This window comes from Lactuca sativa, chromosome 5, assembly GCF_002870075.4.
Source record: "Lactuca sativa cultivar Salinas chromosome 5, Lsat_Salinas_v11, whole genome shotgun sequence".
NCBI lineage: Eukaryota > Viridiplantae > Streptophyta > Magnoliopsida > Asterales > Asteraceae > Lactuca > Lactuca sativa.
Genome location: NC_056627.2, coordinates 214117991 through 214131355, shown reverse-complemented (window position 1 = coordinate 214131355; position 13365 = coordinate 214117991). Strand labels below are relative to the sequence as shown.

Sequence of the window (13365 nt, the reverse complement as noted above, 5' to 3'; positions counted from 1 at the left end):
TAATTTGAGAGAGAAACGAACTTTCAACATTATTCATATTTAGTCACTTATAAACTTTTTTTTTTCATTATCTATTTGCCACTATATTGAAACTGTTCACATTTTATCTTTATGACCGATTGTACCGGTCATACAGATAAAATGTGAACAGTTTCAATAGTTCAGTAACAAATAAATAATGAAAAAAGTTTAGTGATTAAATATAAAAAAGTCAAAAGTCCATTACTTTTTTAAGTCATTATCCCTATATAAATAGGTACCTATAACAATACTTTTAATGAAACAGGTTGCTTAAAACAGGAAAAATCTCATCGAGAAATAAAAGGTTATAGAGCATCTTCAACATGGTCCAAACAGTTTAAATGGGACAATTGAAACACGTATTTATTAACTTAAAGCAATTAAATTACAATTTAAATTTAAGAACCAAAAACGATAAAATAGGAATAGTTATAGGGTATGTTCGGCAAAACTAGCTGGTAGCAGGTAGCCGGTAGCTGGTATCTGGTATCGTTTGATTTTAGAGTGTTTTGTTGAAAGCTACTCCATGTATCTTTTGATTTTGGAGCGTTTTGTTTAGGTTAGAAGCTAAATGTTAATGTCGTCGAACGAGACTTTTTCTTATTTATTAACGTTTTCTTAAAATCTAGAAGTCAAAAGCTCTCAAACGTTGTGTGCCAAACACGCCCATAATTTACGGTTGGAATGATCAATCATAACAAAATATAAATCAAATAACTTGCTATGTAATATTAGCGATAAAATAAAAATGTTTATTAATTTAAGATTGACCATAATATATGTATGTCTAAAGCAACAAGAAAGGAATATTATTCAGAACTTCGAAGGACTTCAAATGCGTATTACAAAAGACCAAGAACCTTCAGTTTTAGGAGTCTTTTGTTCTAGAGTTTTGATCTTCTATCATTTGTTTCATCAAATCTTGGTGGAAGTCGTAAAGGTAGCCAATCATCATCTACGCTAAAAGATCTTGAAAAGCATTGGGCCACCATTTGGTCACTAACTTTCTCTAGTTTCGAGGGTCCCCACTATCGACATTAACAAATATTAGTGATTTCATTGGAAATCATTTGCCAAAAGTTTCTAGTATGTGTAAAGTTAAATGTTGTGTTTACCTGGGGTTTCTTATCTTTTTCTATCAACATAGCTCTAGCTCCCTGTGTAAAGAACATTTTAATGATAAGGTTAAGTTATATTGAACGTGTGATCATCCAAATATCTATGAGAAATATAGGGCAACCTCGTAGAAGTCGTTGCTAATTGTTTTGCGTAGGATGTGAGAGAGAGCAATGTATTCGTTCCCAAGACATTGCTCGATTTGCATGGATCGGCCTTCTCTAATCTATCATACAACAAAAATTTGTTCAATAATCCACAAAGAAGTTTTCATAATCTTTATATTACTCACCGTTTTCAAGAAAATCTTGAGACATATTGGAGATGCGGTTTTCATTGATGTTATTGCATGGTTGATCCACTTCTCTTCTACTTGCATAGACAAGCGTTCCTGAAAAATATATCCAAAAATGTATCAAGGCATATTCCTGTAAATCAATGTGTTTCAGTATTGTAACTATAAAGACTAACTGTATTTTATGCAACTATGTTTCGATCTTTTTACCCATTTTTAAATATACAACGAAATAGGCTTCTTACTAATTTAAATGTCAATTTTTTTGGTTATCATTTTCTCGAATGTATTCCTTAAGGTTAATATTATACCAATTAATGATAAAATTACTGATTATTTAGAAACAATAACGTAATTATTCATATCAAAAACCATTTTTGTGTTAACCGGTTAAATTGTGAAAGGTGATCGATTGCAAACGTATGTACACATTTGATTTAATTATGAAATAAACTTACTAGTGACGATAATATTTCTTCACATGTTTCTCCGGAGAAGCATTGGTTGATCATTTTCAGTCTGGTAAAAATAGAGATAAATCAAACGACAAATAATGTTTACTAGAAAGAATTTTTTTATGATCATGGACACCATAACCATTTGTCTTACTTTTGACTCATTTACCCATTATCAAATTACTTTTTTTACCCAATCTTTTTAGTTAACCCATTTCATATGTAAGAATAAAATGTTACTCAAAATCACCAAGTTTACAATAAGCCAGCTGAAATTGTCGCGAAGTCACTAGTTTGTACCTATGAGTAACACTATCCGGCTTAACATTTACTTCTTGTGCAAACTTGTTAATAACCATGGACATTGTTGCTACACTTATTGCATCTGATGTAGCAACCATTTTTTCTATAGCCTTCTCCATAGATTGTAAATTCTATAATAAATAATAACAATACCACATATTAGCATATGGAGTCGCTTGAAAAATGGTGTAGAACAATGGGGGAGGAGAGGTGACAACCTTGGACGGGATGAAATGAGTTCCAAGCCCCAATGCGAGCATCTCAGCTCCATCTAATCGAACACCAGTCAGTCCTATATATTCTCCTACATAGACATACGATTGATTCATAATTAAATATGTATTACTATTTATACACGTAAGTTATATATTATAATGTGATTTTGAGATGAAGTACTTAATTACCAAAGAATCCTGGAAGTCGTGATAGAAAATATGATGCACCAACATCAGGAAACAAGCCAATCGATGCTTCAGGCATCGCGAATATCTACCATAATATGTTTTGTATGTCAAAATATATATATCTAAGTCATAAAAAAAAAAAAAACACTTTTATATAATAGTATAATACAAGAAAACCATATGGATACCGTATTCTCAGTAACAATTCTAAATGTGGAATGTATGGATATCCCAACTCCTCCTCCCATAACGCTTCCATCTAGAATTGCAAGCATTGGCTTCTTATATGTTGCAAGTAGGTAGTCCAGAGAAAATTGTTTACAATAAAAGCTCATCACGAAACTCCAATGTCCTGATACATTAAACGATGTAGTTTTAATTGAATTAATTTTCTCCATCATATCAAGCTTTAAAAGAAGTTTGCACTTACCAAAAGCTGCAAGGTTAACGGCAGACGTGACATCACCACCGGCACAAAAAGCTTTCCCATATGCCTGTAGATCAAGACGAGACTCTTAAAAGTGAAATATTCACAATGTGGTATATGGAGTAAAAAAATTAAGTAATATTCTTGTTAACTCGGTTATCATGATTTATCTTATATTCTAATCATTTTCTATCTGAATACGATGTATGATCTTGTCCAAAAATTTGATTGGTTTGATTACTCTTGTAAAACTACTTATGTTCAAGAACAAATGCAAGATTTGATAATAGGTGTGACACGGAAACAAATAATATTGACAAGATGTAGCAAAAAAAATAGAAATTTTTTATATTGTGCACAAACATTTTAGGCATTGTCGGTATAGAGGACAATTCGATAATAGTTTTATGTTTTTTGCACTAGAAGTAAGATTAGCGAACCAAAAGTGAATAGATGATGGGAATTATTATACACGTTTTGGTATATCATATGTAAAGAAAAAGTATGGTCTTTGTAGAATAGGAAAACTGTTACCAATTTGTAAGGCCGGACGGAGTGGGGTGAGGGAAAGGGTGAGAGAAGCTTCCTCCCCTCTTGAACACCACTCCGTGGGTGAGAGAAAGGAGTGCGGGAAAAGAGATGGGGGGAGGGGGTGCCGCACTCTCTCTTTTCTTCTGATTGGCCAGTTATTTTTATATATATTTTTTAATATTTATAAAATTATATACCTACTATAAAAATATAAAAAAATATATCAAAATTCATGGTTTTTAATTCCCTACAAAATGAGTATAATATATGTATGAAATATATTAAAAAAAAAAAAAAAAAAAGTGACGGAAGGGCTTCCCACCCATTCCTTGGTTTTTTGGTGAGGAAAAGGAAAGTGAGGGAAAGATAGGTATGGCCCACCAAAGTGAGAGAAGAGTCCCTCCCACACCCTCCGGTCTAAATAAAAGTGTCGATTTGGATTATATTTAACTTGTAAAATTGGTAAAATAAAATATTATATTAAATACCAATGATCAGTCAAATGGATTGAACCTTAATTACATAAATTAGATTAGTTTTAATGATATTTTGACAATCTAATTAAACATCTTACTTATCAAAAGTAAATATCACATTTTAAAAGTAAATGTCACATTTTAAATTTCTTAATTTTGTTGCTTTTTAATGAGGCAAAACAAAGTACTATATATCTTTGATTAGAATTTCCTTTAAAGTATATTGTATTTCAATCCAAACACACATGTGGTATTATTATATATAATAAAAACACATGGTGTTATTATATATAATAAAAACAAACATGGTTTATCGTTTATGAATAGGATAATTGAAATATGCTAATTTGGTTCTTATATAAAGAAACAAGTTTTAATTATTGTCCGTGTAACTTACAGAAAAATTATATGTATAGTTTATTTACTTATTTTTAGATAAATAGTCGGTCTTTAAATAGTATATTGTTTAGGTTTTAACTTTGGTTATAATATATTCATATTGGCACGTTTGATCCAATTTAAAGAATACATTTAAAATTGTCGATCTAACTTACAGAAAAAAAAAATCCATATTTAGAATTATTTTTATAGCAAAATGTCCAATTAATTAAAAAAATAAAAAAAAATGATATCTTTCTAATAGAAAATTTACAAATTATGCCGCATAAAAAATACCATTAGAATTTATGAGTTTGGCAAATAAAATCAAAAACTGCTAAACAAAGAGGAAGCAATTTATAATTATTCATAACTTCCAAAATAACGGAAATTTTGTGGCTAAAATAGGTGCTCCACCCATTCCGATTCATAGTATAATACTTCCGTCTCAAATTGATAGTCAATTTTTGATTTTTGAAGTCTTTTTTTTAACTTTGACCTTAAATATTTTTGTTTTTGATAGATAATATTTGATGCAAAATATATAAATGGATTATATTTTAAATGTTTTTTTTCATTATTATAAATTTTATAAAGTAATATATAACAAAGGTAAAAATATTTAAGGTCAATGTTGAAGAAAAAAAAACTTCAAAAGGTAGAAGTGAACTATCAATTTAGGACGGAATGACTATTTTAACAAATTATCTAACCATCGGACCAAAGGTTTACAACAAGTCAACAACAGCTTTCTCTAAGTTTTCAGATCTTGAATTTACTTTTATACCTTGAGAATAACAATCTTAATTGTCGGATCACTCTCGTAAGTCTTTAATTTCTCATACATTCTTCTTATCTGCAACCAAACAACATGAACGACATCACAAGGAGAGCAAAGCAGGAAGATGGCAAATGAGATAACGAAAAAGGATTAGAGAGGAGGAAGAATTAGTGATTAATGGACTCTAATTCGGTTAAGGAAATATCTTTTGTGTGTTTTTAACTATATATATAGATATAGAAACAATATCATATGAGTACTCGTGAGGACACCTTAAAAAAATTTAAAAAAAATACAAATTATAAAATCGAGCATAGATATTGGTGAGAAAAAATTTGGATCATTAAAATTAAATCATAGATCATTTTTATGATCCATATTCAATTTTAATGATCTAATTTTTTTCCAATTTTTTTCTCTCCAATATAATGGTATGCTCGATTTTATGATTTTGTATTTTTTTTTTCAATTTTTTTAAGAATTCTCACGAGTTTTAATCGGAAAAAAAAAAATCCTCACTCCTACTTGACCCTATATATTACATATGATGATACATAATCTATCAATACCGTCTCATAGTTGAGGGTGTTCATTTTCTTTGGTCTGTTAAGTATCACTTTTCTTCCTCCCAAAATGTCTTCAAAAATTACCTGCCAAAAAAATCAAAGATTTTGGTATACAAAATAAGTTCTGATTGATTTTTGTTAGAAAATTAAAAACTTATTCACGTCATTAATTATTTAATCAGTTTAACTTTCAAAAAAAAAAATAAATAACTTAACTTTTGAAAGTTCATATCTAAATCTAAAATTGGACCTTCGGGTAATATAAATAGTGTAGTAAAAAATGTATTAGGTCAAATATTATATATCTGTGGTTCATTCAATATGCAACTTATATTTTTATCCTAAAATATTATTGGATACTAGAAAACAGATGTTAAATAGTATTTGAATTATATTAATGATATAAAAAAAGTGATAATATTTATTAGATAATATAAAACTAAAATGTTTGGACCATATTAGAGTCAAAATACCCGTTAACATATTTTTTTTTATTGTTTGTTAATTCAGTTAATGCCTAAAATCGTAAGTAATAACATGAAATTTAACATATTTTTAGTTGTAATCATAATTATTTTAACCCCACATAATTACATTCTTTCACATCGTGCGATATTACCCCTAATTCGTTATAAACCCCCTCATTCTCTATTTCTAAGGACAAACCATTACATATTCTCTAACATCCAAGTCTCTGTAGCTAATTTGAGGAATCCATATCTTAGAAAGCAATAATTACCCACAAAAACATAATTTTACGTTACAAATTTAAATTTTTTTGAAATGATGTCCCATCAAACAGCTAATAAAGTGATCATTCAATAGTTCATGTGCCAACACAAACAAATAATGAGTATACAAAGTTATCTATTAATTTACCAAGAGCTAAATCCATTTTCTTTTATATTTTATCTACCATGAACTCTAATGAATAAAATGTGAAGCTTTAACTTAAAAGGAAAGCCAAAACAAAGCAAACATAATTCTGTAGATAGAAGGAACCATGAGTGCGTACCTGATCTGCTTCCGAACGGATGGAGAGAGCCATGCGTAATTGTTGCAACTACAAACCTTGATGATGTTGAGGAACAATGGAGATTTTTGGTGTATATATAGAACCGGGGGGGGGGGGGAGCTATAAAAGTAGCATATTAAACACATAGTTGATGCTAAGTAGAAAAAAAAAACAATTTGTAACAAATACTCCTTCGGTTTCACATCTTAAATAATAGATCTACAGTTTTCTTCACTACCTTTTTTATGATACAAACAGTTGACCAAATCGATTTAAGAAAAAAAAAAACAATGTATAACAAATACTCCTTCGGTTTCACATCTTCAATAATATATTCTAGACAAAATACACAAATGGTCCTACGGTTCTATAGGTATGAAGGTTTCTTCACTAGCTTTTTTATTAATGACAATGGTTGCTTTGGTTTCAATTTCTTGCATTGTTGGTCCTTTATTCATAAAAAAATAACATTTTTACCATTGTTAATTAATTTATTATTTTTAACTAATTTTATAAAAAGATAGTAATAAACCCCTTACCATACTTAAGATTAAGAGTTTCGCGCTCACCTAGATTTGGATTTTTGTTTGTCAACATAAACGAAACATATTTTTTTGTCAAGAACAACTTTTTATTTGTTTGTTCCTATTTCGAAGTAGACACAGTTTGAAAAAGACTCGTGTTTGAAAAATCAAACTTTCAACCTTGGATGTGCCCAAAGTACAAACAGTTGGATGTGAAATCGATTTAAGAAATAAAAAACAAAGTGTAACAAATACTCGTTGGGTTTCACATCTTCAATAATATATTCTAGACAATATACATAAATGGCCACTATGGTTCTCTAAATATGCATTTTTCTTCACTAGCTTTTCTATTAATGACAATGGTGGCTCTAGTTTTAATTTCTTGCGTTTTTTTGTCTTTTTATACATGTAAAATGACATATCTATGCTTTTTAACTAATTGATGAGTTCAAAACTCTAAGATCGATTGGATCTTTCACAAGTACGATAAAAGAAATCAAACAGTTTAAGAACAATATAAGAATGAACACAAATCAGAATCAAATACGTGCTTATGATTCAAACTGAGTCACGCCTCAGCAGAGCTCGATTAAGAACTTCCGTTGTTGAGGCGAGCTAGAGTTTACAGAAAATATGAAGCAAAAACAATGAAAGTGATAACTTCTAAGTCTGCATGCATGCAACTTATATACTAAACCCTAATACAAAAATTATGCACGGCTGGACAGGCCCAATACCGACATTCAAACTAGGCTAAGGACTGAGCCCATGACGCAATCTAACAGACTCAACAATCTCCCCCTTTGCGTCAAATGAGGCGAGAGATTATTTCCTTTGAGTAGGCTTCACCGTCTTTATGACTTTAAACAAACGAGGAATTATGGCGAGAAGTGTCTGTCTGAACTATATGTACCACCTCAGCATGTCAATGAATAATTTTTTGTCAGCAACACTATTCTGGTCGCACCTCTAAATGATCTCCAAGATATGCTCAAGACAAGTCGTCGAGAAGAGGTGTTTATCAACAAGAGCGAACAGACATTTTTGACCTTCGCCCCTGAGGAACATAACTGTGTGATACTTTGAATCTATCTTCCCCTTGATCATGGTATTGACATTGCCAGCTCTGCCCATGGTCTTGATCGTTGTTCGCTTGTGTATGGCAGAGGCAATCTCCTGGTCCATCTTCGCTACCTCATGTATGTAGCAAACAAGCATACGCTTGACATGATCGATTATAGGCTGATACTCCTGAGGATTCGACAGAAGAATGTTGTTGAGGAGTATCCGGTCATGGGGATTGAGGTTTAGTAGATCAGCGAGGGTAAAATGGTAGACTGAGCCTTCGGTTCCTCGAGTCACCCTGAATTTGACATTAATAAATTTCCCTGCTGAATAGGGCTTCATTACCTTGACTGTAGTTATCTTCTTTGAGCTCCAGGTCAGGTATTGGGGTTGAGCAAACTCCAAGTAAAACTCCAGAAGATCCCTATCTACCTTCGGGTCTGGGGATGGAATGGAAATAGTCGAGTTGAAGCAGTGGAAGATAAATGCATTTCGAGTGATTGGCATATCGAACTGTGCATCCTTGGAGTTGTCAAGGCCAAAGGACATTATCGGCTCGATCCAGAGAATAGTCGGCTCATCGATTGCACGCCTTTGAAGCGAGTCTTTTGTCCACACAGGAAACACAGACTTTTTCTTCTCTAGGAGCTCCGCCTCCTTTCGCTTTAGCTCTACCTCAGCTTGCTGTTTCTTGGTGTTTTCTTCCGTTTCTTTTTCAGAAGTGTTAACCTTCTGGACAGGTTTCTTAGGAATCTCGACATAGACATCATCTTCATTGTCTGTGTCGTCTTCACCTTTTTCTTCATCTTTTTATCTTTGTTACTGACCGAAGCTTCATTACCCTTCGGTTCAGCAGATGGGTTTGATCCAGAAGGAGGAGGTTGCTTTGGCACTTTCTCTCCCCCTTGTTTCGGTTGGACCCCGGTCACCGGAACACCCTCGATATGGCTGACAACGTCTAGTGCCGGTCTGAGCTTGTCTGCCAAATGCCTTCTGACAGTGATAGTGATAAGCGGATCATGAGCCTCAATAAGATGAAGAAGGATGGAGTGAACATCGGAAGCAGAACTCCTAATAACCTCCCTTTCTGACTTGAGATCACTAATCTCAGCATTAGCAGTATGCAGCTTGTGTGTTTGCAATTTGAGCTGGGCTGTACGTCTGTCAAGCTCATCCATAATCCGATTTCCACTACTAATTCTGCTTCAAGTTGAGTTAAGCATTCGTTGACATTAGCATGGAGTGATTCATTGGCTTCTTCAATGTCTTGGCGTGCCGCTTCAAGACTCGAGCGCTCAGATTGAAGAGACTTTTGAAGATTCTCTACTGAAGCGTTGACAGTTTCATCATTTTTGGCAGCAACAGCCTGCAAAGATTCTAAAAATAAGTGAGCTTCTGAAACTAGTTTATCGAATTTTGCGGTCGCATTCTTGCACTCCTTAGTAGAGTCATCAACAGCGAGAGAAGCCTATTGACATTGGGAAGTGGTGGCTTCAATAGGCTTAGCTGCAGCAGATAAAGTGGCACTCTGTTCGACAACGACCGAATAGAACAATGCCTTTAAGGCAGCCTCTGAATAGGCACCAGAGGAAGAGGATGAAAGCAATTGGTCAAGCTTGTCGTTTACTGCCTTGAGATGACGTTTTGTAACATGCTCATCATCATCGTCATCGCTCTGTACTCGATAAGGACTGAAATATGTGGAATCAAATTTCAAGTCCTCATCGCCTAAAATAGGGGTTGTTTCAGTAGATGATGTTGGGGATAAGGGTTTTGAAGAAGTTGGAGGTTCGGTTGTGACAGGAGGTTCGGTTACAAGTGGATTGGGAACAGTAAAGGTAGGTTTTGTAGTAGTGGTAGAAGTTGTATATGTGAAAATGGGTGTGGGAATAGGAATTGTGGTGAAGGGTTGAGAAGTGGTTATTGGAGAGATAGGAGGGATGAAAACTGGGATGGTAACCGGTGGAGGTGAAGGAGGAGAAGAACGAACCGGAATTTCTGGAGTAGGGGAGCGAGGCGAAGTGTCCCCTCGGCCCGAAGCCTCTTCATCAGAGCTTTCGCTCTCAGATTCTGAAGGTGGAGTGTTCTTCTGCTATAGATGTAGTTAATATTGTAAAAATATATGACGACAAAGAAATTTAAAACTTGGTTGAAATATTTAATAAAATGTATATGAAATAATTACCGTTCTCAGAAGTGTGAAAAAATTGTGCAGTAAATGAACTTTGACCCTTGGATATGATAGTTTTATTTTTCGCTTTTTGGTTATCCAAATATAATTTCCTTTTTTTTTCTTCGCTCTTTAGCAAAAATGGATTCCATGCTATTTTATGAATCTGTATAACATAATTATTTAATATGATGAATTACAATAAATACATGCAAATACCTATATCAATATCATAGTGCACATGATTAAAAAATATATATTTTTTCGAATACATATATTTAAAAAACAATATTTATAAAATCTGATGAATACAATAAATATAAGTATACAATTTTTTAATTTTAATATATTGTTTTTGATGGTAAAAAATCAGATTTTATTGTCTGATTGAAATACATAAAGTGATGTTTCTATTAAGTAAAAAAATTAAAGTAATAGACCCACGAATCCCAAGTCCCACCCCCTATACCTGTTCAGTAACATAAATCGCATATTATTGAAACAAAATAGAAGCCCTAGTTATTAACATACACAAAATTCCTAATTCCGGCACCACAAGCCACCTTTGCTGCATCTACATTTCTCAGATACAGATTTATGTCCAGTTCGAAAATATGTAAAGAGTTTTCGTTTACACACTACCTACAACTTTTTAATTGCTTCTACACATAACCAAGTAAGCACAAAGAAATGAAGCTACACCTAAAGAGGGGAGAAAGTTTTACCGAAAAGTGAATGAAATGCAGGAGAAGCGAAACACACGTCATATGGTGTTATTAAGTAGGTTCTGATGACGGGATAACGACGTCGTATGGATGTGGACGGAGGTGAGGAGTCGGGACTTGGGAGACGACCAAAAATCAAGAACTTTGAAACGACGAATGGAGACAGCAAGATCAGTGATCGTGGAAGGCTGGTTGTGAAATAAAGTGCGAGGTAGTTTCAAAACTTTCAGCAAGTAGAAGTTTAATTTTTGAATTTCGAAATTGCTAAAATTTAGGGTATTTTAGTCCAAATTCATATAAGGAAAGGAGTTAACCAAATTAAGGTGTAAAGTTTATGATTTTATACTAAAATAAAATGAAAGTTTACAGTTCCATAAGATTAGAAATGACGTGTATGCCGATTCATTATTAGCCCTCAAAGAATTAGAACTGGTACAGGTTAAATGCAGATTGTTATTTGTACGAATAACCATGAGAGATATTGATAATATACTTGTGAAATTTATAGAAACAACCATTCTTTGGATACCGGTATAACTTTGATTTTGTGACGAAAATGACCCTGGTTTACTTTGAAAGTGAGATTTGTGTTCTTATGACTCAAAAAGTATTCATAAAATGGGAATTTCAATAAAATATGCTTGAAAACAACCCTTCTTTGGATTACAATTTAAATTTTATTTATTTATAAAATGCCCATCATTCACTTTTGGAAGTGAGATTTGTATTTTTTATGCCTCAAAACTCCGGTTTTTTTTAACAAAAATTAAGTTCCATAATGTTATCTTGTGAAGAATATGTGGATTTTAAATTTTGTTCCCAAAATGCCCCTTGCTAAAACTCACACCCACTTCCAAAAATGCTACATGGACTGTCATTAAGTTAAATATATTAATTTCAGGTTATTTCCCATTACGAGAAAATGACAAAAAAAAGAGATTTATTTTTGACCAATCTTATTCTATTCTAAATTCATTTCTTTCTATTACAACATTGCACTTTGGAAAACATATCCATTTCTAGCATTATAACTTTATTTTTTTTCTTATTAGGATATTATACCTTGAAAAATCTATCCAATTATGAACTCATGGTAGGTTGATCAAAACAGTAGGTTGATCAAAACAGTAGACATCAAAAATGATATTTTTAGTTTAAAGGCTACAAGAAGATTGCCAATCTAGAAAATCTCAGAAAAAAGAAAAAAAAATGCAAAGTTCATAGACTCAGATTGACTAAGTTCTTTGGGGTTTATGAACTCATGGCTGCTGTTTTGGCAAGTTTCAAACAGTTGGACCATTTTACCCCAACAATAGGATGGACTGACAAATTGAAGTCTAATCTGTTATCAGAGGATGGATTATACATCCTCCACAGTCCACTTTTGTATATTTCATCTCTTACTTGATAATACAATCAATTATTATCTATAATTAAGTCACTATTTGTTTTTTCTTCAATGCGTTTGTTACATTCTCATAGCCAAAAAGTAAATTATATACTTGCGTTTAGTGTATTTTATTTTGAAGCAATGGGTTGTGAACTTGTGATTGACAATCGAAAAATAGAGAACAAAAAAGCAAAACATATTGCAAGAAAGAGAACCAATTGCTTGATGTACATAAAAGAATACATGAGTAATACAAAAAAAAAGCTCATGATATACATGTATCTGTAGTTTGTCGAGATTGGTTAGATTTCACAAAACATTATTCCAAACACACAAATGAGAAAATTGGAATATAGATGAATAAAATGCTCAAATGAGACCAAAGAAGGTTGAACAACAGCTCAAATAAGAAAGATGTAGTTAAAATGTACATTGCTTATATTGACATTATCAGTTGTTTATTTTCAGCAGTTAGTCTTCTCTATTGTCCCCTATGTTTTTTAAGTTACCATTTTTTTTAAAGCCAAGTATTATAAAATTATATATCTATTTTTTTTAATTTTCTAACCTTTTATTTTTTATCTGATGCAGAACATTATGGAGTGTATTGTTGATGTTTTTTTTGTCTCTTCCAAGGAAGGCAGAGTACTCATCATCTTTTGAAACTCTGACAAGTTGGGTTACCCACTACATTAGTAGCACATAACTAATCAGGTAGTT

The 13365-nt window shown here is 32.4% G+C and overlaps 1 protein-coding gene across 1 annotated transcript; it reads right to left on the bottom strand.

Annotated features, from left to right (window-relative positions):
* Window positions 1–726: 726 nt before the first annotated feature.
* Window positions 727–6877, bottom strand: LOC111913847 (3-hydroxyisobutyryl-CoA hydrolase 1). The gene is made up of 13 exons (XM_023909558.2): window positions 6769–6877; window positions 5757–5837; window positions 5194–5262; window positions 3025–3088; window positions 2783–2946; window positions 2595–2679; window positions 2409–2494; window positions 2188–2321; window positions 1891–1951; window positions 1430–1528; window positions 1262–1363; window positions 1137–1178; window positions 727–1049 (listed from the first exon to the last, which is right to left on the bottom strand). Exons 1-13 carry the CDS (start codon window positions 6799–6801, stop codon window positions 906–908), a joined length of 1164 nt encoding a protein of 387 aa, XP_023765326.1. The 5' UTR covers window positions 6802–6877; the 3' UTR covers window positions 727–905.
* Window positions 6878–13365: the final 6488 nt, after the last annotated feature.